The 24,086-nt window shown below is 61.4% G+C and overlaps 1 protein-coding gene across 1 annotated transcript in view; it reads left to right on the forward strand.

The window, feature by feature from the left end:
- LOC111146752 (t-SNARE domain containing 1) overlaps positions 1-24,086 on the forward strand; it is a 55,524-nt gene that overhangs the window by 15,511 nt on the left and 15,927 nt on the right. The window contains exons 4-8 of the mRNA XM_022502434.1: positions 1,614-1,691; positions 2,414-2,483; positions 12,752-12,834; positions 14,983-15,077; positions 15,492-15,551. Of these exons, the coding sequence (XP_022358142.1) occupies positions 1,614-1,691; positions 2,414-2,483; positions 12,752-12,834; positions 14,983-15,077; positions 15,492-15,551 (386 nt within the window). The remainder of the gene's footprint in view (positions 1-1,613; positions 1,692-2,413; positions 2,484-12,751; positions 12,835-14,982; positions 15,078-15,491; positions 15,552-24,086) is intronic.

Raw genomic sequence — 24,086 nt, forward strand, 5'->3', positions numbered from 1 at the left:
GTACTCCTGCCAGGAAGGGGCCTGCTCCCCATGAGGGCCTGGCGCCGGGCAGGCAAGCTGCATCTGGGTCCCCCCGCGGAGACCCGTCAGCCACCCCCGTGGGGTGTGCTCTCCCCACCCGCCTCTGCCCGTTCCTGGGCCACTTCCTCCTCCTCTCTGAGCTCAGCTGCTTTGGCCCCGGGTCCGAGACAGAATGTCTCAAAGCCAGTAAGCCAGTGTCGTGCGTCACCTGGGGACGCAGAGCCACGGCGGCAGGAGTAGACCGGGCCGGGTGGTGGCTGGCGAGCCCATGGTTGGGCTTCAAGAGGTGTCCAGAGGAAGACAGCTTTGAGAAGGGGGATGGGCAGCCTCTGCCCCGGTGTAATGGCTTCTGGAATCATCTCCACACAGACTTGGAGGACAGGAAAGGCTTTCAGAGCCACACGCCGCCTCCTCTCATTTCGTACCGTGGCATAGGAGCCAGTGTTGCCTGAGCCCCTGCTTGTGTCTGTCCCGCAGAAAAGCTCCCACCAACCTTCCTGCTGCATAGGCGAGGGCCTTGAGGCTGCTCAGTCTGGGGTGGGGGCCCAGAGGCCACGGCACCCCATTCCCACCCAGGCTACCGCCCCCTCTCCCCCCGACCCTTGTCATCACGGACAAGTCCCTGTCGATTGCCGGGAGACCTGCCCCGGTCTGCCCCGTCCAGGCTGAGGTCCCAGCTTCCCTGGGGCCGGGGGTGGGCAGTGTGGACACCCATGTGAGTCCTTCCTCTCTGTGGCTCCGTCATGTGAAGAGCCCTGCCTGTTCTGTTGGTGGCCAGTGGCACCCTTTCCAGGTTTTGAGAATGAAGCCACCACGAGCGTCTTATGGGCCTGTTAGTGTTTCTTTGCGTGAATCCCAGGGGGCCATGGCTGGACCACGGGGCAGGCGGGGCCTTGTCCTTTAAGGGAGGCAGACCTTGCCGTCGTGGCCACAGTGTGTGGCCTGTCCCCCCAGGACTTGGTGGTGTCCACATAATGTTCAATAGAGTTTTAAAAATTGAGTTAAAACTTACACGGGATGAAATTCACACAACATGAAATTCACCGTGTTGTCCATCTTTAAACGTGCGCTTCAGTGGATTTTAGTATCTCCGACGGCGTGTGCAGCCGTCACCATGGATCATCCAGAACCTTCTCTTATCCACGAAGAAACCACATAGCCAGTAGCCCCCATCCCATCCCCGGCCCAGCCCCTGGCTGCCGTGGATCTGGACACTTGGTCCCGGCCCATGTGAGAGGTTCAGCTGTGTGGTGTGTCGTTGGCGCGGCCCCTGCTTCAGCCTCAGTTGCTGGGCATTGGGTTGTTTCTGTCCTGGGTCTTCTACGTGTGCAGTGACCTCACGCACATGTGCAGGAACTCCCGGGGGCCTGGGTTCCTGTTTCTCTCCAGTGCACCAGCATGGGGACGCGGGATTGCTGGGGCCTCTCTGAGGGGCTGCCCCCTGCTTTCCTCCCTTTGCTGTGGCTTTGTGTGCCCCAGGGCGGGCTTGGCATTCCATCCCTGAGACTCTGGGTGACCCCAGGCTGGGAGGGTGAGACTGCCCGGAGCAGGCAGCCCCGTGAGTGCGTGTGCTGCCCTCTGCTCTCTCCTAGCCGCCCAGGTGGACCCAGGTGACCTCCAGGAGCTGTTCCAGCAGACGTCGGCCAGCGTCTTCCGAATCAACTCCCACGGTGAGTCTGTGCTGGGCTCGTCTCCCCCTCAGCTGACCCGGCCGTCCCCTGACTCGGCCACCCTGCAGCCCAGGACCTGTTGTTGGTCACAGGAGAGGGCTGCGGTCTCAGGGTAGGGCGGGGGCGGCCCGTGTGTCCACTGCTCCCTGCAGTGTGGACCTGTCCTGTCCCCCGGAGGGGGTGCCTCAGAGCCTCCCTCTGCCTGGTAGCATGGGCCGCCTCACGGCTCCCCGGGATCAGGAGTAAGAGTCCTGGCTTGTCCCATCCTTAGTTCCTATAGGCCTGGCAGATGGGGGGCGGCTCGCTGCACCCTGTGGGCAAGGGCTGGTGTTTGTCCCTGAACCCTGAGCTCTGGCAGGTCAGCAGGGGAGTGCTGACTGGGAGAGGAGAGAAAGCCCCTCTCCAGACCTGGGGTGAGGCCCTCAGGGGCAGTTTCCTAGAGCTTGGAGACCATGGGCTGTACCTGAAGGGCTGGGAGAGGACTGTGCCTGGGGGACCTCACGGGGGTATGACTGGCCAAGTGTGGGGCTGGGGCCGGGCTGTAGCACTGGCTGTCCTGGCTCTGTGCCCACGGTCACTGCGTGGTCTCTGTGGCGTTGGCCCCCATGTCCTGGGGCTCCCTGCCCTGCCTCTGCTGGGGGTGGGGGGGTGCAGCCCGGAGTCTGGGGATCACTCGGGCGGGGGTCCTTCTGCTCCTGATGCATGTCCCTTTCTCTGGGCAGTGACCTCCTTGGAGCAGAGCCTCCGGTCCCTGGGGACGCCGAATGACACGCAGGAGCTGAGGGAGAGCCTGTGAGTGTGTGATCGCGGGCATGCCTGTGGGTGTGCACAGGTGTGCCCTACACCCGCTCATAGGCCTGCCTGTCCACAGACCAGCCCCACACCTGCTGGGACCACACGTCCACCCCACACTCCTGAGGGCCAGCTGAGCCCGTGCTTGGAGCTGAAGGCCGAGCTCACAGCAGCGTCCCCCTCCATCCATGCGTGTGGAAGCCTGGCTGTGCCTGTCACACCTGTGCAGACACACCCGTGCGTGCTGGCGTGTGCTCAGGTGGTGAACCAGCTTCCGCCCGTGTGCACAGACGTGTGTGTCACACAGCAGAGCTCACGGCAGGACCTGCACCCTCGTGAGCACACCTGTGGGCATGCCGGCTGCCACGGGGGTGCCGGAGCACAGGCAGCTTGCCCGCTGCGGACACCCAGCTGGGCCTGTGGTTTTGTGGCTGTGGTTCTGCCCTGCGGGTGTCCTGTTGGGCTTTCCTGTCTGCTCGCCCAGGGGCCCAGCCCTGGTTGCATCGGGTACAGAGCCAGCCCAGGGCAAGGCTGCGCTCCCTGCGGGAAGGCTTCTCAGGGGCTGCGTCTCTGGGGAGAGAGAAGGGAGAGCTCTGCCAGGGGGCTGCCTGGCTGGCACGGGGCAGGGGGTTGCTCTGTTTAGGCTCTGTCACTCAGGGCCTGGTGACACGTGATGAGAATGCCCTGTGATCCCAGCACGGCCCGGGTGGGGATCCCTGAGGAGGATCTTGGGACTAGCATTTACGCCCTCCTTCCCTGTGCCACCTCCTGGCCAGGGGACCCTGGGTTGGTTGAGCCCGAGCCTCCCGCCTGGAAGGACGCTAGTGTGGGCCGGTGGACCACATGTGCTCCGAGGGGTGTGGGCTGTGGCCGAGACCACGTGTCTCTTCTTGGCATTGGTGTCTGTTGGAGAGGCCACAGCCCCTCTCTGTCTCTTTGTCACCCTGTCCGTCTGTGTGTCCACCCATCCAGCCACCCACCCATGAATTCATTCCCTTTCCTGTATGCCAACCCCCCTGTCCGTCCGTGTGCCCACCCACTGACGTGCCCACCCACCCAGGCGCTGGTTCACCCGTCCGTCTCACCCAGCTCCCCATCCATCCGGCTTTCCTCCTGTCCGTCCACACAGGCTAGCTGGGACCACTTCTGCCCAGTGTGAGGGTCCCGAGCTTAAGGCAACCAGGGGCCCTTTGTAGATTTTACATACAATTCTGTCTTTAATTATTCGTTTTCTTTTTTAAAAATAACGTATTGTTTTCTGATTGTGAAAGTAGCATATGTTCATTATGGGAAACATGGCCACGCAGGATGTCAGAGTTAACATTTCGGTATTTCCTGCCAGTCTCTTCTCGAGTCCTTACGCATTTTGCAGAATTGGATTTCAGCGAATAATGTTCCGGATCCTGGTTTTTACTGTTAGGAACCTGGAGCATGCGTGCCCTTATCACACACGGGGCGCAGCTCTTCAGAGCGGCGGGCGCAGTTGGACCTGGATCATTAGCGAGCGGACACTCGGGCAGGCCGGCTTGTCCGGCCCTTCCTCTTTCTCGGTCCTGTGACCGGAGTTCCCAGGAGCCATGCTGTGGTGGGTCCTTCTGTTCGCGCCCGTTTCCGGGGTCGGTCCCTGGAGCCGTGTCCCCGGGGTTGAGCGGCGGGCATTTTCAGGGCCCGGGACCTTGAGCGTGTTTTCTGGGCTGCCTTGCCAAGCTGGCTGAAGGCCGACGTCACCGGCGTGGGTTGGAGAGGACAGCCGGCTCCTGCTCCTTCCCCTGCCCGCGTGATAGTGTGGCTGGGGCCATCCCCTGTCCTGCCCTGTTGACCTCAGCTTTTAGACCCAGAAACTCTGGCTTCAGCACCTTCCTGTCTCCCCCCAGCCAGAACCCCACACCCCCCGCTTGGAGCCCCTCTGCCTGCAGGGTAGCTCCGCACCGGCTGTGGGCCGGAACCTCCCAGGCCCCCTTTCATGGCAGAACTGGTGTACCTGGTGGACTGGTAGCATCTGGAAGTGACTGAGGCCAGTGTAAGTTCCAGCTCTGTGTTTTCTCCACGTTGACAGTCGGTGGGTTTTTATTTCGTGAAGTAGGACTAAGAAAAAACGTCACCACCATCCGTTACTGCCCGTGTCTTATAGAAGGTAGAGGAGAGGACGCTTCAGTGCGACATGGCGGGCTCTGATCTCGGGGGGGGACGTTCCTTCGAGAAGAGTAAATCTAGTGACCAGAGAGCCACACAGAGTTGACCTTGACTTTCTTGCCTTGCATGAGACGTGTGGCTTTGCCACTTGTGTCAGGACTATGAGGGGACCCCGCCTTGGGCACACTGCCGTAGGCTCCCCAGTCGGCTGAGGTGGCCGGGATTGAGATCTCTCCCCCGTGGAGTGAAGCTCAGTGGCCAGGGGACCTTGTCTGTCTGTCTGCCTTGTGGGGGTATCACCTAGGCTGCTGTGGAGGGATGGATGGGCATTCCAGGAGCCTTGTGTGGGCACTGTGGCTGCAGAAAGGGGCCTGTCCCTGCAGCCTCGTGGGCACGCTGTGGGACAGCTCTGGTTCTAGTCTGTAGGTCCCTGGGCACAGCATCAGGGTGACGGGGCTCAGCCCACACCTGGCTGGGGTTAGCTTGTGTTCACAACAGGCAGGGAGGCTCTTTCTGGGCTGACGCGGAGGGCTCCCCAGCCCTGGGACCCCGGTGGTCCCAGCTTCTCCCAGCAGGTGTGTGACTGGATGGGGAGGGTCCGCAGCTCCTGGTTGCGGAGGCTGGATGGGGTGAGCCCCCAGCTCCAGGGCCCAAGGGGTCCAGCATGGCCTGCCTCTTCTCCTCCAGAGCCCGCCTTCCCCGGTTCCCACCCCTAGTGCCCCATCCCCCACTGCACTCCCTGGCGCCCTGCCGTGTCTGTAGCCTGGTTCCCCGGCCGGCTTAGCCGGTGAGCCCCGTGCTGACAGGCTGTAGCAGTGGAGCCCCGGGGGCCAGCCCGTCACCCTCTGACTGTGTGACGTTCAGGGTGACCTGGGTGTCTTGGTCTTTGACGTGTGGACCCAGACCCGGCTGGGGGTGTTCCTTGGGAAGGAGGCAGTGATGGCGTCCATGCCTGGTGCTGGGCTCAGCCCGCAGAGATCCCGTCTGACTGACTGAGCAGGGGTGTGGGTGCAGGGAGCCGGAGGGGATGGCGAATGGCCTCAGAGGGTAGCAGTGCTTCTTGGGGGGTATGGTGGCCGCCTGGGCCCCCAGAGCTCCGAGATCCCCCACCCCATGTTGCTGGCAGTCGGCCTGCCTGGGGGGCTGGGGGGCTGGGGGAAGCAGAGCTCTGACTGGATGCCTCTGTGGGGGACTCACTGATTCACTGGGTGCGTGTTGTGGGGCCTCCGCCCGGGGACTGGACTGGATGGGGCAGGTGTGCCTGGGGGAGGGAGGTGACCGCCTGGTGTCCCACTACTCGTGTGTGACAGAGGGGACAGTCTCCTGACCAGTCATCTCAGGTCTGGGGGGGCCGGTGTGTGTGTGCTCTCGCGTGACCCTATGGTGGTCGAGGGCGCCCACGTGGGTGTGTGTACAAGAGGTGTCTGCTTGGGATCTGCCCACTGCTTGTGGGGGGACAGGGCAGAGGCCCCGGCAGGGGGATGGGGCCCTGGGGAGCCCCTGGCTCCAGGTGGGTACCTGTTCCCTGCCTTGGCAGAATTTCTGTGTCCGGACCGGCTCCAAGTGGATCAGGGAGGCCTGGGTCCCGCTAATCTAGTGCCGCACGGATCCAGGCCCCTGGGCTGGCCCCGTCTTCCTCCTCGCAGAGCTCAGCCTAGCAGGACCCTGAGCCCCGTGAGCTGCTCCTTCCAGCCTGAGCATGGTCACATTCATGAGTGCGCGCATCTGCGGAGACGGGGCAAGGCTTGCTCAAGAGCTGGGGCTCGGGGGCGGGCGCATGTCCAGCGCCCTCTGTCCTCTGCTGTTAGGGGCTGTCAGTAGTGCCGTTGGCCCTATCACCTGGGCTGACGACTCCTCCGAGCTGGGGCCTCCTTGAGCACGTCAGAAGTCAGGCAGGGGAAGGAGGGCTTCCCCGGGGCCACAGAGGACTGCTCCCCGGGAAGTGCAGGAGCTGTGCACCTGTCATTGTGACCTGGGCGGGCCGCCAGGACTTGGCGTGATGCTCAGCTCCGTCCCTCGGGGAAAGCTGACAGCAGCCCTGGGGCCGGCCTGCAGGCCTGGAGGCCCGTGGGCTTGAAGCACGGAGCTGGTGGGCCGTTGGGCCGGTGCTGGAGGTGTGTGTTGGCTCCAGGATGCCTGGGGCTCAGCTGGGAGCACTCAGCACTAGGGGGGCTCTGCGGCTGCAGCTGGAGGACCTGGAGCCTTCTTCTCCACTCCCGGTCAGCAGATGTGTGGAGCTCAGCTGGGAGGTCCCTCGCGGCGTCCACATGCGGGCTCTCCTGCGGCCAGGGCTCCCTGGGGCCCAGCGGCCTCACGGTGCTGACGTTGGTCAGCTCAGGGCTCCGGTGCAAGTGCTAGGCGGAGGAGGGAGGAGTGAGCCTGTCCATGTTCAAGGAAAAGCGACTCAACTCCACCCCTCCGGGGGGGCGGTCAGAAACTGTGGCCACCCTTAAGACTGCTCTAAGCTTCCATGCAGCAGTGGGTGTGGTGGCGGAGCCCCCAGAGGAGGGGCCTGCAGCCCCTGGGGAGGCGTGTCAGCAAGGTGGGTGCAGGTCCGGCCCTGTGGGCCTTCTGGGCCTGGCACATGGCTCAGGCTTTATTTCCAAAGCAGTAGGAAGCCAGTGGAAGGTTCTAGAACACAGTGGCCTGGTGGACGGCCATGAAGACAAGTTGGAGGAGTGGGCTGTCGCTGTGGGCGGAGGGCGCTGCAGGAGAGGCAGGGAGGATGGCTGTGCAGGGCCTGGACGGCTGCCCCTTGGCCTGGTGGGTTGGGGGCTGAGCCCCTGCCTGACCGGGACTTCCTGACCGCAGGCAGCGGAGACTCCTGCACACCCCCAGGGACCACACTGCTGGGCTGGGGGAGAGCCTCGCCCCTGCCTGTGGGACTGGGAAAGGGTTGGCCCGGGTGCTTGCCCTGGGGGCTCAGGGACCGGTGAGCTCATGCGGGTACCAGGCAGTTGCCTCCTGGTTTCCCGGGACCTACCCTGGGCGCGGCTCTGGGGCGGCAGAGCCCCCTCTGGCCCGGTCCTCTTCCAGCGGGGCCTTCTAAGGCTGTGGGATTGCCTCCTGCCGAGCGGACTCAGGGCAGGGATCTTTGAAGGAATCTGAGAAGGACCACGGGGGAGGTGGAAGGGGACCGATTTCTGCTATTTTACAACGTGCTGGCTGAAGGGAGGGGACCAGTGACTCTGGGAGGACACTGGGCCCATTGCGGTGCTCCCCGTCGTGGCCTGGACCTGCCCTTCACTCCTGTGTACGGCTGAGTAGTATCCCCGTGTGGATGTTCTTCCAAATCCGTAGGCAGAGATCTAACCCCTGGGGGACGAGGCCAGGAGGTGGGGCCTCAGTAGGGGAGCGGGTCCTGCAGGCGCAGCCCTCACAATGGGGTGAATGCTCTTGTGGAAGGACCCGGAGAGCTCCGTGAGCCCTTCCTGAGAGGCAGCCGTGGGGAGGTGCCACCTGTGGACTGGAAGGTGGCCCTTGTCACATGTGGAAGCTGCCAGCACCCCGATCCCGGACGCCCAGACTCCCGCCTGGAAGCAGACGTGTCTGCTGTCTCCAAGGCGTCCAGCTCGTGGTGTTTGTTATGGCAGCCCGAGTGGGCAAAGACGTGCTGTTCGTCACGGATGGCCTTGGCATTGTCCCTTCTCGGTCGTCCTGAGGAAGGCTGCTGGGAGCTTGCGCGTGGACGGCGTTCTTGCACGGATGCCTGGATGTGGGGTTGCTGGCCTTAGCTGTGTCTGACGCTGGGACACCGCCAGGCTGTCTTCCACGGTGGCCGCACTGCCCCTCCTTCCCCCCAGCAGTGTGTGAGGCTTCGAGTGCTCCAGGCCCCACGACACTTGTTACCTGGCTGTGACCATAGGTCTGGTGGGGACGAGACGCCGTCTCGCTGGGTAGCTGACTTGTGTTTCCCGATAACGACGTTGAGTGAGTGTCTTTTCACGGTCACGTTGACCATTTCTATCTCTTCAGAGGTGTGTCTGTTCAGACCCTTTGCCCATTTTTGAATTGGGCTTTTTGTCTTTTTATTGTTGAGATACTCCCTCCTTCTAGAAGCTTCTGGCCTGTGCAGACCGGGCTCTCTCAGGCTTTTGTCTTCCCTGGTGTGGCTCACGAGTCACTCTGCTCTGCTGACTCCTCCTTATTCCAGCCTCCTTTCTTCTCTAGCTTCCTTCCCACGTTGGGGGGGCTCACATCCGTGGGGTTCCCGTGGCTCATTGTCCCCCACAGAGACACGGCTACTGGCCGTGGGCACCCCTCACCTTACCTTACCTTGGGCCTTCCTGCTCAAATGTGTCTCCTCCTCGCTCTTGGGCCTGAGCCTCCAGCCCTCCTTTGACCATGGACTGCCTGCCCTGGTCACACGTGCGCGACGCTGCCCCTCGCTTGGCGTCCTGACCCCGCCTGCCCGAGCAGCTCCCCTTCCACAGGCTTGCCTGAGCACTGAGGGCTGGGGGCCACCTGCCGTGTGTCCCGCCTGAGCCCCTGGAAACGCAGCATGGCGCAGGAGTCCAGGCTAATTTTCTTGATTTTGGCATGATCATCCACACATTCCAACACTGTCGGAAGGCTTGTCCCTTCCCTGTTGTAGGTACCTTGGCATCTTCTCCAGAAATTCCCTGATGATGTACGTGTGGCTGCCTTCTGGGTTACTCTGTTCCCCAGCCCGTGTGCCTGTCTTCCTGACGGCCCCCGCCCCCTCCAGTTCTCTTGATCACTGATGTTCTGCAGTAAGTCCTGACCTCCACTGTGGACGCCTCTGGCTTTTCCATCTTTCTGTGAAGCTGTTTTGCAGACTTCCGCTGCTGTGCGTTTCAGGATAGTTTTAGAATAGCTTGTTGATTTCTGCGGTTTTCACATCCAATTTAACTTGAATCGAGGTTGCCGTGACTCTGTAGACCAACTTAAGGAGAACTGACCTCTCGACAATCTTGACCCGTGAATACGGTCAGGATTTCTCTGGTTTATATGTTCTTCCGTTTCTCCCCACAGTTCCCTATGCGGCTGGTGTGCGGGTCTTGTGTGTGTTGTACTCAGTTTATCGTTACCCATCCCGTGCGTTTGTACAGTTATACAAAATGTCATCGTGCACATTTCCCTTTGCGGGTGTTGGCTGCCGTGACGCAGAGACGCCCGTGACTCTGCCTTGAGTCCTGGGGGTCCGTTAGAGTCTCTGTCCAGCTGAACATGTTCCCTTCTTTGTTCTGGTTTTCCTGGAGTTTTTATGATAAATACCCGTCAAATTTTATTAAATGCATTTTCTGTAAAGTTTACAGAGAGTGTTTTCTCCTCTTAAAATTTATTCTGTTAATACAAGAATTTCATTCATTGTTTTTTGAGTGTTAGGCCACCCTGGGCTCCTGGGATGAAATTCTCTTGGTCGTGATCTATTATCCCTTTTTTGGGGGGCTGAGGGGTGCCCATTGGTCAGGGCAAGGCGGTCAGGGCCACGCAGACGTCTGGAGAAAGGCCATCTCCACACTGCTCCTTGCGATCAAGAACCTCATGGAGAGACCCACTCGTAGCATGACAGGGAATCTGGCGCAGACCGCCCGTGTCACCATAAACAGGAGGGACCGGTAGAAAATGAAATGAGGAGGAGGGCCACAGATACAGTGAGAGTGGCCCTGGAAGAGGGAGTAGGGCCACCTCACAGTATATTACCAGGCGCCTAAGAAGCCAGCCACGAAGGAAGGTGAGAGAGAGTGTACAGAGAGGATGAAATTCGTTCATTAATAAAACATGAACTAGTAATAGAAACAAAAAAGGAACAAGAGAGACCAGGCCTCCAGATCCAACAGGAAAACACTAATTAGGAAATATTGTGGCTCTTAAGACAATAAATTGAGATTTTATAACCAAGATTAGCCAGAAAAATTTCTCAAAAGACATGAATTTTTAGAACTGACTCGGAAAGAAAGGGAAAGCCTAAATAGCTCCAGATCTCTTGGAGGATGTAGGTGTGACCTTAAGAACATTCCCACTGACACCCAGAGCAGAGCGCAGAGCAACACTGCGTGCCCCCAGACGCGGACAAGGTGCTCACCTTCCTGCCGCTGTGTCCACGCCACTGCGAAGCAAGGACTCAGAAGGAAAAGCGCTGCATGTCCCTCGACACAGCAGCAGGGGCCCCAGCAAGACGTGAGATGGTGGCTCTCCTGATCCGTGAAAAGGGGCTGCGTCTGCACACTGCTTCTGTGTTCTGCCTACAGCCTGTGCTAAGCCGTGGGCACAGCGGATGGCAGTGCAAGCCCTCTGTGATGCGTTCCCTGCTGGGAGTTGGGGTGGCATCAGAGCAGAAGTGGAGAGGGACGAGTGTGGGGGTGGGGGTGAGCCTGACCCCAGGGAGGTGGTCTGTGCAAACTGGAGGCACTTGGCCTGCTGCCCCTGTCCGTCCAGTGTCCTCTGTGCGGGTGGCTGCTGCTGGTCACCAGCCCCAGCTGTGGCTGCCTGTACCTGCTGTCCATCTGGGCGGCTGCAGAGGTGGTGGGGAAGGGATGTGGGCAGTGAGGCAGGGGTCTGTCCAGCACAGTGAGGACAGGGGGACGAGGTGACAGGTGGGGGCTGTGCTTCCATGGGACCCACGCAGCCTAGAGGTCCTAGAACGGGACCTCCCAGCTGTGGGGTACTGTGGGGTGTGATGCCGCACTGGGCATGGGGCGGCCGGGGGGGCTTGGTTGGGGGCACATGCGAGCAGTGGGTGAAAGGTGGCCCGAGTCTGGGTCAGCGCCTGAGGATCGCGCTGCTCTCAAGGATGAAAGGAGAGAGGCTGTGGAGGGATCGCCCCCGGGGCTTTAGCTGGAGGGACTAGAGGGACTGAACCACAGAGGGGCAGGCGGCCTGGGCATGTGGAGTTGGAGAGGCCCCCAGACATCCAGGTGGAGGTGCCTAGCGGGCTGCTGGCGGGGCCGGGCCGACATTCAGGCCCAGCTGTGGACGTTTGTGGGGGACAGTGGCACACAGGTGACTTCAGGCCATGGGACTAAAGGAGAGCACCCAGGAGGTGAGCACGGGGTGCCACAAGGGGGTTCCAGGGCCTGAGCTCGGGGCGCAGACAGAGCAGGTCAGGGAGGCAAGGATCCCGCAAAGCCCCCTGAGCAGCATGGCCCCAAGCTGGGCGTGGAGACACCAGGAGGGCAGACTGTGGGCCACGGGGTGGAAGGTTGCAGCAGGGAGAATGGGGGGAGGGGGGGCCAGTGGTGTGCAACGAGGTGAGCGAGTCTGAGGGGAGAAGCCATGTTCCGCGGGTTTCCAGAATCTGTTGGTGGCCTGCTGGGAAGGTCGTTCATGCTGCCGTCCTCAGGGGTGCTCTCCCCGGCTGGCCTGGGGGGTCCTTTCTGTCCTGCCACCCCTGCGCGCCCCCAGCCCTGGCTCCATGCTGCACGCTCTGTGTGGCCCAGGCAGGTGTCAGGGACCCAGGCCCAGGTCAGACGGTGCCCCCACCTCTGCCACTTGGGGCCCTTCAGGGAGCGAAGGGGGCATCCGGCTGCTTTTCTAAGGCCTGAGGGCAGGGTTTGCTCCTAGTGTCGCTCCGTGGGGGGGGCTGTGGTCACCCCCAAGCAGGTGAGGATCTGGTCTTTTCAGTCCCTTCGAGGTCACACGCAGAACCACAGACTGCACACATGGGCGCAGCCCCTGGGGCTCTTGGGTCTGGAGGTGGGACCGTCCTTCCAGCCCTCGGAGGCTGTGGTCCCGGGTTGCTTGCTGACGCCAGGGGGTCCGGGCTCCCGAGGAGGTGCTGCGCTGACCCTCAGACCAGACCAGAGGGCCCAGGCCGCGGCAGCGCACATACAGTTTGTGTGCGGGGTGGGGGGTCCTGACCACGGCAGCTCGGGTGTGACGGGCGCGGCGGGCCATCCTCCCCGATCTGAGCTCACCCCTGTCATTCTCTCCCTCCTTCCTCGCCCCTGTCGCTGCCTTCTCTGTGTCTGGGCTTCTGGCCTTCGTCCCCTCCCGTGTCTCCGGCTCTGCCCTCTGCGCCCGGTTCCCCTGCTCCTCCTTCCTCCACCGCCATGGGCGGCTTCACCTGACGCTCTGCACCTGCTGTCGTCTCCCCGGTCACCTTGCGGCCGCCCGCTCTGCCCTCTCCGTCCACGCTGTCTTCTCTGGCTCCCCCCCACCCCTGGCCTCAGGCATGTGACGCAGCAGGAGGCGAACAAGAGCATCGCGGCCGGGGCCGGCACCGTGAGGCAGATGATGGAGCTCCTGCACGGCTGCTCCCGGGTAGGTGGCCCTGGAGGCTGGGGGGGGTGCTGGGGGGCCCCTAGGGAGATCGGGGGATGCAGATGCCTGGGATGCAGACAGCGGCCCGGCCGTGGTGTGGAGGGTGCACGACAGCCTCCGTGATGGGCCTGAGAAGCTGCTGTGGCTGCCACCCAGTGACCCCAGCAGTCCACGGGCGAGAGGCTGCTGACGCCACGTGCCGTGCGGCCCCATACATCTGAGGTGTTTAGGAATCGCAGGCCTGTGCCGACGGCGGGGCCGAGGCTTGTGTGGCTGCTGCGGGGAGCTGGGGTGGGCTGCAGGGGGTCCCGACAAGCTTTTCGGGGCAGTGGACATGTTCCGAAACCAGCTGGTGGTCACGGCACAACGAGCAGTTACAGAGCTTTGAGTTAAAATGAGCGCATTCTCCTTATGAGAGTTAAGTCAGCCTCTCACAGAAACGGAGGCCCAGAGACAAAGGGTGAGTTGGGCTTCGGTACCAGAGGCACGTTTGGGGAGCGAGGGTCCACTGTCCGTGGCGGGGTGGGCTGCGTGTGCTGGCCATCTCTGGCTACAGGGCCTGCGGTGCTCTGCTCAGCACGACTTAGGCACAGCCCCCAGTGGTTCGGGACAACTGGTCGTGGACATGGTCGTGGACGCTGCTGGAAATCGTGGTGGCTCCCCGCACCAGCGTCCACACTGCTCCGCGGGGTTGGTGCAGGCGTACCGCCTTCTCGTGCGCGGCCGTGCTCCGCACTCTTGGGCTCCGTGGGTGCCACACCACGCGTGTGATGACTCGTTCCAGAGCGTGTGTCAGGCACGTCCCGCGGGTGGCCCTGTGCACATTGTTCACGCTGGGGACTCCTGGCTGTCCTGCCATGGGTGTCCTCGGGCCTTTTATCTAGAGGGACGCTGAGGCCCGGAGAGTGTCCTGTGCCAAGCATCTGCTCTGGGCAGGGGTCTCGGGTAGATGGCCGCTCTGGTTTCTCTGGGTCCATAGTCCACGTTGTCACCTGTGCGCACCACGAAGGCTGAGACCCCAAGCTTGAGTTCCTGGCAGGTGGGGGGTTATCTTTAGCCTAATGTGTCCTTTTGTCTGTCCGCCTGCCCACGGGGCCACCCACCTGCCCATCCAAAATCTAAGAACCCAGCAAACACTGAACACCTACCGTGTGCCAGATGCTAGGCGAAGGGCACAGATGAGGCTCTCATGGTTCCGTGGTCGGACAGCCTGGCCGGGAGGGGCTGGCGTTGCTCCCTGTTTCCTCAGAAGAAAGGCTGTGCCCGTCACATGGGGCCGGATCACACAGCCAGAGACCACTGAGGAGTCTGTGGGCTCTTGGCTCTGTCCTGGGACACACACAGGGTGCCCCTCACAAGAGTCTGCCCCGGACACTAAAACGGGCTCCTCAGACCTACAGTCTGACAGGGACCATGTTGAGTCCCTCCGAAAAGTGCCCATCGGAAAGCTGGGGCCCCCAAACCGTGGCCAGCGTACTCTCCTGCATGGGCTCCTGTGCTGCGTGGCAGTGAGGGCAGGGCGGGCACCAGGCTTAGGGCCGGGTTCTGGTTGGAGGTGGAGAGGAGCCCCCGGCAGGGGTGGCTGGCTGTGACTTGCGATGCAGGGTCTGCCTCTCCTGGGGCTGATGAGGCAGGAGGGGCCAGGAGTCCCCGTCGTGGTCCTCGTGCAAGGCTACAGGGCTTTCGCATGTCTTTGTGTGGCCGGTTCGGCGTGGAGACACGGGAGTGTCGGGTCCCGGCAGCCCGGTGGTGTTCACGCTAACCCACGCAGGCGGCACTGGGTTTCGTGGTTCGCTCGTCCATCCGCTTGCGTGGCAGGTCTGTGCCCGGTGTGATCTGGGGCCCCGGGGTGTGTTGGAGAGCAAGACGTGCCGGGTGGGGCCGTGCATGCTGCAGAGCACCTGGTGGTAGGAGGGAGGATTGATGAGTGTGGTTCTGACCTTGGGGCTGAGACCCAGCCTGGCGCTGGATTGGCTGGAGGCCGCGGAGTCAGTGGCCCGGCTCCACCCCCATGTGGCTGTGAATGGGAGAGGCGAGGGGCGTCCCCTGGGGGCTGGGGAGGATGGGGAGTGTCGGGGACTGGAGCGCCCCAGGGACGGGGGAGGGATGGGGTGGGACGGGGCCTCAGCTGTCTGCACAGCCCACGTTCTCTCTTTGCAGCAGGAGTGTCTCCAGCTGGACCGTCTGAAGACTCAGCTGTCCGACGCGGTGCAGCGCTACGGGGGTGTGCAGAAGGTGCGGCTGCCCGGGAGGGCGTGTGGGCCGGCCGGGGCGCCTCCGGCCCTGTGGTTCCCTCGCCCACCGTCTTGTCCCTGGGTTGGCCTGGGTTGGCCTGGTGGGGGTCCTGTCCTCGAGAGCAGAGGGCGGGCGGGGCCTGCAGACGGCCGCCCGTGGCCAGTTGCCACAGCCTCAGGGCACGTGCTGGAAGGAGACTCACCTGTGGGTGCTGCTCAGGGGGCCCCTGGCGGGTGGGGAGAGCGGGCACCCCGTCTGACAGGTGAGGGCTTCCATGTGGGGGAGGGGCCGACCTGCCGCGGAGCTGAAGGTAGGCTCTGCTCCAGGCCTTGTCCACGACCTTAAGCTTATCTGACTCCTCCTTCCCTCCTCCCCACCTTCTCTGTTCTTCTGTCTCCCTCCATTGTTTCACAGAAAATCGCCGAGAAGTCCCGAGCCCTGCTTCCCACGGCACAGCGGGGCAGCAAACAGCAGGTAGGTGCCGAGTGATCACCGTGGTCCGGGCGTAAGGTGACGGTGACATGGCGCCCGGGGCCCTTTGTGCCTGAGGGGGAGTGGGACGCACGGAGGGCCCCATCCAAGGGGGTCTTACTCGATGAAGAACGTTTCCCCAAAACCAGCATTTTGACCTTCGTTCCCCAGCATGGGCCAAGACAGTCCTGAGTGTGGACGGTTTCGCATACCCCACGGACTGACTTGGACCCGACCGGCCCTCCTGGGAGCAGAACGTGATAGAAACGGCGGGGGCGCGAGCACGCCCGGACTCCTGCACGAGCAGGGCAGAGGGGGCGGACACGGCGTCCGGCGGCACAACAGCTGAGGGTTTCCAGGGCTGTCCGGGCAGCTCAGGCCACAGCTTGAAGATCTCTGTTACCGGCTCGTGTCGTAATACAATTTTGAAAACCAAAGACTAAAAGGCCTAAAAGCAGATTAAAACCCGAGAAGAGAAGTCACGTCATCTTTCAAGGAGCGAGGAGACTCCCACCTGGCGTCTGAGGTGGGCCCTTGGGCGCCGGACGGCAACCTGGAGGCGTCTTTAAAACACCGAGAGGGCGCTGCTCACGTGGGGTCCTCCGCCTGCTGAAAACGTTTTTCAGAAATGAGGCTCGAAGGAAAACGTTTTTAGAGAAGCGTAGAGCGAGGGAACTCGCCGTTGACGGAGCTCTGACAGGAGCGCGGGCCGGGGCTGCGCGTCCGGAAACGCTGACGTGCGGACACGTCTGACTTCAGGTGGCCGTTGAGCGCTGCTCCCTCCCTGTGGGGCCTGGATGCCGGGGTGGGTCCGAGAGCCCGGCTGGCCGGAGCACAGGAGTGAGCCGCGTGGGAGCCTGCCGTGTCCTCGGGAGGTGATGGGAGCCGTGGGGCATCTCGTCTCGTGCAGGGGACACTGAAGGACGACATGAGAATGTGTTACACAGTAAGCTAATGCGTACGTGAGAGAATAAGTCAAACCTGACTAATTTAAAAGAAAGCCCCCCCCCCCCAATAAAAGGAAAAATGAAAGGACAGAAAACGGGAAACAAGTTGTAAGAGGGCAGATTTATACCAGATTGTTTGTGACTCCATGAGTGTGGCCTGACCCCTCCGACGGAAAGGCACAGACCGTCAGACTCGGTTAAATAGAAATCCAGAAATGTGCCGGGAGTTAGAGGTTGGACAGAGACACGCCGTGAAGCCACCCACGAGGAAGATTGGTGCCCGCGGCTGTGCCAGAGCACACAAGTCTGCGTGGAGGCTGTCCCCGGCTCACAGGACAGCGCGGTCGTCCGGATGCAGTGCTGCCTGCGTGCTGACCACGGAGCCTCAGAAGATGCGGGACAAAACTGACGGTAATAAAAGGAGAAACGGCAAATCTGCAGCCAGAGATGGGGACACACCCAGGGAGATGGCAGAGGAAGGAAATGGGAAAATGGGGGAGGATCTGAGAGACTCGGCCAGTGCGACTGATGAACGCGCTCTTGCCAGATGGCGGCTTGCGACGTGGTGAGCAGCCACGGGAGAGCGGGCGTCCCCGCCGGCCTCCGCGGGCTCCAGAGGGTGGGTGCGACCCCCAGTAAGTTCTCGGGTCAGCGCAGTTCAGTTCCCACTTGGTACCAAAGAGCCAGTTTCCCGGCATGGGAGTGAGAAGAACACGATTCAGAGGAACCCGTGAACCAGAGAAGAAATCATGGTGGAGACTGGAGCCCTCGTGACGGGAACAGCAGAGCAGGCGGCACACTCAGACTTGGGGTGCGGCTGGAGGAAAGCTCTGGGTGCCTCCCTCTGGAGAAGAAGCTGAAGATCGTGGGGTCGGTCTCAGTCTCAAGAAGCTGGAAAAGCAGCACCAAACTGAATTCTGAGAAAATACACTGGAAAAAGCAGAAATCCATGAAATATAAAATTGGCGCATATCGGACAACTCCAGCAGAGCCAGAGTTTGTTTTGTTTAGAAGGAATAATAGTGAGTCCCAGAGCATCAGTCACGAAACAGAACATTCAAATTACTGGCATCAGGAATGACAACAGCTGGATCGTGGACCCCACGCACTCGGCCGGTAGAGGTTTGAAGATGCCGTGACACGACTTTATGTCAATAAACTTGCCCACTCAGGCGGGACGCCTAAATTTTTTTTTTTTAGAAAAAAATGTAAGTTACCAAGACGTACCGAAAGTCTGGAAAGTCCGGTATTTATTACAGAAATGAAATAAACAGTTCCGCAATTTCCATTGTTAAAATGCTACCAAGAAAATTCAAGACCTCAGTGATTTTACTGGTGAGTTCTTCCAGACATTTGAGGAATAAATATTACTAGTTCGCATAGACTCTTACGTAAAACGCAGAGAGGCGGACGCGTGTCACCTAGCTTGGCAAGACAGCAAGCTGTGATGCCACATTCCTACGACGGCATCACGAAAAGGAAGGGAATGTTCTCTCATGAGCATAGGAGCAAAGACCCTAACCACACCACCAGCAGGCTTGATCTGACAGTATGTAAAAGGGTGATAACATTGTCCTAAAGCGGGGCTTACTCTGGGGTGTGGAGTTGGTTTACTTTCGGGAATAACCCACATAGGCCGTCATGTCCTTGGAGCAAGACCGCGGTGGGGGGTACAAGCCCTTGGTGAACGTGTGCACCCCCTGCGGGCAGGGGCAGAGCTCAGTGGGCTGGGGACGGAAGAGCCTTGAATCTCACAGTGGGTGGCTTCCAGAGCCCTGCGGTTAGTACCATACTGGCTGCTGAGACGTGAAAAACGTCCCTCCTGAGACCGAGGGCGAGACACGGGGTCTGGTCCTGTTCTCCTCCCCGCTGCGCTAGAGAGCGTGTCCACTGCACTGAGGCGTGAAGCAGAAGCGACAGGTGTAAGAGGAACCGGGGAGGAAGCAGGCCCTGCAGAGACAGCGCAGCTGCGTTGCTGGGAAAGGTGGACGAGCCTGCGGTGAGAGAGCTGAGAAGCGACGGTGACAGGGTCTGCGTCCGAGGGGACACCGTGCGCCAGCAGCACAGCGCACAAAGAAATGTAAACAGTGGTCCCACTTGTGAGAGCACCGGACCCGGGAGAGGCCTTCCCCAGCCGTTGGAGCAAGGGCGCTGCCGTGCGGTAGGGAATGGGGGTCTGTTCGGGGTTCGATGCCGCGCTGCCGGGGTTTTGAGCCAGGAAAAGGGATCCTGTTGGGCAGCAGGCAAGTCTGCGTCTGGACACCCCCGGCCTTGCGCCTTGGTATTGCCTGTGCACAGAAGAGCCAGCAGGGTCAGCTTCCACGGTGGGCATGGTCCCCTGTGGCCAGCAGGCCCCTCCTGACCATTGACCGGCTTGCATGCATGCCCATGTGGCCGCAGAGGGACCCCGTCTCCCCACCACCCCCCGCAGGGGACAGGCGCAGCAGTGGGCTTGGCCAGGTGCCACAGGATGCACGTGCTTTCACAGAACAAAAGAGTCTGCATCGCCTCTGAAACAGGGAAAGACGTTGTCTCACGAGCCAGCAAGCGCAGCACAGCTGGGAAGGCTCTGTCTCTTGGTGGGGAAGTGCTCCAGGCCGTGGTCCGTTCTTATGTGGCTGAGAGGGGCCAGGAGGGCGCAGGCACAAGGTTGTCTTTGCCAGCAGATCCTTCCCCGAAACCCGCCCCCGTGTGCAAGAAGGACTTGAGTTAGAACATGGATCTACACGTGAGAGAGAAAGCAGTGAAGCTTCTAGAAGACACCATGGGAGTCTGTCTGCACGTCTTCATGGTGAGCGAACATGTCTTGCACAGATGAAAAGGTACCAAGTATAAAGCAGATCAGCTTGACGTCCTTAAATCAACATACCCTTCAGCGAGCGGAAGAGGAACCTACAGCGCAAGAGACGGTATTCACGTACGTGTGTCTGGGAAGCCCTGATGTCCGTAATATATGAAGATCTCTGAGAAATCAATAAGAAAGAGGCAGATAACCCATTTCAAAATCATGGAAGGGCAGAATCCTTAGGCAGGTCACAAAAGGGGACATCCATGTGGCCGGTAGCGCACAGACATGTCACAAAAGGGGATGTCCGCATGGTCAGAGTACACGGACGTGTGCTCAGTGGGCGTCATCGGAAGCGGCCGAGGGAGCCCATGGAGCTCAATCCCGGCCCGTCCCCTCGCACCCACCAGAGCACTCACGTGGTGCTCGCGAGAGCTGGGAGGCTGTGCCGATGGAGGCGCAAAGATGCTGCCCCTCCGGACCCTGAAGCGCTTCCTGGGTTCGCGCATTCTTTTTCCTGTGACTTCGCGGTCCTCCCCCAAGTGCACAGCCCGTGGAGAGGCACCTGTGTGTTCACCCGAAGTCACACCGAAGGTGGCTCATAGTGCTGGGAAGACAGCCAGCCCGCAGGGCAGCGGCCAGATCCCTCGTGCTGGATTCCCGCATGGAGGCTGTAGCGCCAGGAAGAGCCAGCTGTCGCCAGTGGGGCCCGCCGTGTGATCTCAGAGTGTCGAGCCAGAGAAGCCCGAAACCGGAGCAGAGGGAGGTCAAAACCAGGCCACGGTGATGGGCACGTTAGAAGCCAGACCATTCCCCTTGGTTGGAGGCAGTGTGATGGCGGGGGGCTGGAGGGGCGTAGCAGGGTCCCGGCGAGGTTCCGTGTCATGCCGGAGGTCTTTCTTCTGTAAGAATTCAGACCGTGCACGTCTGATTAGTGGACTGCAGATGTGCTGCCTTTCAGCCACATTTTTTTAAAAAAGGAAGAGAACGGTCAGCAGTGTTTCTGAGAAACTATGAGAGATGAGTTTATTTCCAGGAATTCTGCAAACCGCGAACAGGGAGATGACATACTACCCTATTTAACACAGCGTGGCTGCGACACTGATCTCGCAGAGTTCGGGGCGCCGTCTGCAGGCCTGGCGGTCCTGGCCGGAGTGAGGGGTGCCCACTGACCACCTTCTCCCGTCTGAGCCAAGTGCCGGCTGCGGCTGGGAGCAGGTCAGCCGTCTGGCATCTGCCCTCGAGGTCGGGTCCACGGTCCATCTCAGACCTGGTCAAGCGGAGCCAGTGGGTGGCGCTGGGTGTGTCTGGGCCGGCTCCTGGCCCTCGCTGGGGACAGTCTACGGTCTGTGCTGCCGTGAGCCGGCTTGGCGTATGTTTCCGCCAGACCGCCGTGTGTTGGCTGGAAATCCTACTGTCCTCGCACAGGGCGGGGTGCCCCTGGCCTCTGGGCCCCAGTGCTGCTGTTTCGGGTGGGTGTCGGGGGAAGGATTGCCGTGGTCATGCCGGTTCTGACATTCTGGGCTTTGACACGTCTCCAGGCACTTCCACCTGCTAACAAACGTCGTCATTTATTACTTGGAGAAATTGATGGCCAGCCTTGGGCTGCTGAACAAAAGCAGTTTTCCCAAGCCCGTGACTGGCTCTCGCCCTGACCCCTGCCCTCCCACCAGGATCACGGACGTTCCTGCGCAGAGCCCCGGGTCGGAGTGCGCGGGAAAGGGGCCCCTTTCCCAGAGTCCCCAAGAACCCAGGGAGCCTGTGTGCCTCCTCCCGCCTCGCTCTTCTCACGGGAAAGCGCTCTCAGCCCGGCGGTCCAGCGGTCACGTTGGTTTGTGCATTTCTTCCTTACAGAGTGGGACCCAAACCATCGGCCTTGGAGGGAGGAGAAAGCCGTCTTTGTTGGCGGCCTCTTGTGCTGGAAAACCATCACAGGGCTGTCTCCTCCGCACCACCGGCCCCAGCGCCTTGCCAGCAAATCCCTAATCCCCAAACTGGGCCTTTGTAAGGAGAATAAAGGAGCGCTTTCTGGTGCTCTCTGGAGATCAGGTGTCCCAGCCGTTTCTTGCTGCCCTGTCTTCTGTTTTGCCGTGAGCTGCTGGGGGAGGGGCGGGCTGTACCTGTGCAGGTGAGGACATGCAGGCCCCCTTTGTCTCCACCTGCCAGGCTGCCTCCAGGGAAGGTGGCTGTGGTGTGAGGCACATCTGAGTGCTTCTGCCAGTTGGTCTGTAGGCATCATGGCGGTTTTTCCAGCCCCTCCTCCCAGGGTACGTGCTTGAGGGGAGCCTTTCTGTCTTTCGGGCCCCAGGTGCACAGACGAGGGGCCCTCGGGGACTGTTGGGCAGACCTGGGAGGCTTTCTGAACGCCGTGCCCAGGCGGCATTCCCACTGGAGCCAATGAGCCGGGCCAGGCCCCTGGGAGAGGTGGCACTCATGCCCCTCTCTGGGGGCAGCGCGGTCCCTCGGCTTCCCCTGTGGCTTCTGCTGATGCGTCATCTTCACGTGCACCTGCTGACACAGCGAGGTGGTTCCTCCTCTCGCTCCTTTCCCTGGCTCTGGGCGAGGGTACCGGGGGCTGGGGGAGGCTGGGGAACCTGCCAGGTGGCAGAGCCAGCGAGCGCCCTGGGCCTTGCTGTCTGGGCCGGGGTGTGAGTGCTCAGCGAGGAGACCCCCACTCGGTCCCTTTTGGCGGGAGCGAGGGTGCCCGGCAGTGCCCAGAAGGGACGCCGGACGGGTCTGACCAGTGGCACAGCGGTGTGCTGAGCACCTGGGGCTGTGGGGCCCTTGTCCCCAGGGCAATGAGGCCCCGAGCCTGCTGTGCTGGGCCAGAAGCCATGGCTCGGCTCCGTGCCAGCCCCTCCGCTGCCGTCCGCCCACACCGGGAAGGGGAGGTGGTAATTGCCACCTTGGACCAGTAGCGTTTGTCAACAGATTTTGCAGATCCTTTATTTTATGTTCATTTCTCCACGTATTTATTTCTGTAAAGGCCTCTGCCAACGCTGGGGGAAGAGGTTCCGCCCGCTGTAGCGTGGTGTGGGGGCAGAACGTTGGCTTTGGAAGCATAGCTGGGTTAGTGGGGGCCTCTCTATGCCCCTGGGGCACCCGCACCGCGCCCTCTTTACCCCAGTGTGAGCATGCCCACCTTCCAGGTCGTGAGCCCCACTGGAGAGAGGAGCGCTGGCCTCCCGCCTTGTCTCTGCTGTGGCTCCCGGGGCTGGCCCTCGCATGGGCACAGGCCTTCTGCAGGCCTTTGTCCAAACTGGGCTGAATTCGTTGTCTCTGTGGCTTGTTGGTTTCTGTGCCCAGCCAAGCCTGTAAGCATGTGGGGCCGTCTGCGGCTGTACCCCGGGGCTGGCTCAGGGTGGGCCGCAGGGGCCAGGAGTGTGTGTGGGAGCGGTGGTGCTCTCCCCACTGCCGAGGCCACGTGACGGCTGCCTGGCAGGGGGCCATGCTGGGCCCTGCCCTGGCCAACACCCTTCCCTGTGGCCTTGAGTGGCATGGGAAGGTGGTCTTGTCACGAAGGGAAGAGAATGGACAGGCCGGTGGTAGTCTTCAGAGCCTCCTTTTGGACTGCCCAGTGCGGAGTGTCCTAGAGACACGGAGCCTGCGGAGGGAGGCTCTGTGAGGGAAGGCCAGTCCTGCATTTCAGTCCCGGCCCATTGCCCAGACACACAGAGGGGGCTCGACCAGGGTTCGGGCCGGCATTGGGAGAGCGGGGGTCAGCTGTACCCTGTCCTCTGTCCCTGTGTCAGCATGATCTCTGGACAGGGGAAGGGTGTTATGCTCAGAGCCAGCACCTGGGGCAGGAGTGAGGGCAGGAGAGTTGCCGAGGAGGCCCGGGTGTAGCCCGGGGAACAGGGTCAGCTGGGGAGGAAGCTGCTCCAACCAGGGGGCCAGGGCAGCCCCTCCCACGCCCCTGGTCTCAGGTGCACTGTCCTTGTGGCTTCTTGCCCTGGAGCTCCTCTGTGTTGGAATTGGAGCCTGGAGCCCCAGCTTCACATCCTGCCTGTTCTGGGTTCCTTGGCCTTTTGGCCTCAATGTCCTTATCTGTAAAATGGGCTGTGGGCTCTTTGCAGGGTGGTCGGAGGTGTCAGAGACAGCTGGTGGGAGGAGCTTGGCCATACTGGGAGGCACAGAGCCTGGGGTCTCCAGGTGGCTCAACCGATCCTCCAGCCATTCGTGATGCCTATCCCCTTCTCTTACAGACGCACACACACTCACACAGGTACACACGTGTAGCTACACACCCACACACACCCAGCCCTGATATGAAGCCGAGCTCGGCTGACCTGGGGGTGGGGAGCGGCTGCGAGCCAGGGCTTGGCTTTCTGATGGGGAGGGGCTGAGGCGGGCATGGCGGTCATCTTTGCTGTTGCACGTTTTCCGGGTGAAGCCACGGCTCCAGAGTGGGACCCGGTCCTGCCTCCCACCCTCCCTCACCCCTGTGGGGTGCCCAGTGAGGAGACAGCCCCCCACAGGCAGCCCTGCACGTCCACTCACTTGTACTCAGAGTCCTATCAGAGAGCAGATCGTTAATTGAAGGAAAAAGCCACATTTTATTGAATTCCAAGATCGGGTAAATTAAAGCAGTCGACACAGAATGGAAAGACATAAAAGGCCCCTGGCACCCCTCCCCCAGGGTCCAGCCTCCGTGAAGGTGTGTGCGGGATGCACCATCCCCCGTGGCATGCATGCCCTGCTGTGTGGGTGGCCACACCTCCGTTTCCACAGCCCCTGCCTGGTAGCTAGACCCTGACCGTGACCTGTGGCCGCCCCCAGAATGGATTTGCGGTGGGCTCACAGCCC

The sequence above is a fragment of the Enhydra lutris genome, unplaced genomic scaffold (assembly GCF_002288905.1).
Source record: "Enhydra lutris kenyoni isolate GAN:26980312 unplaced genomic scaffold, ASM228890v2 scaffoldscaffold14, whole genome shotgun sequence".
NCBI classification, from domain to species: Eukaryota; Metazoa; Chordata; class Mammalia; order Carnivora; family Mustelidae; genus Enhydra; species Enhydra lutris.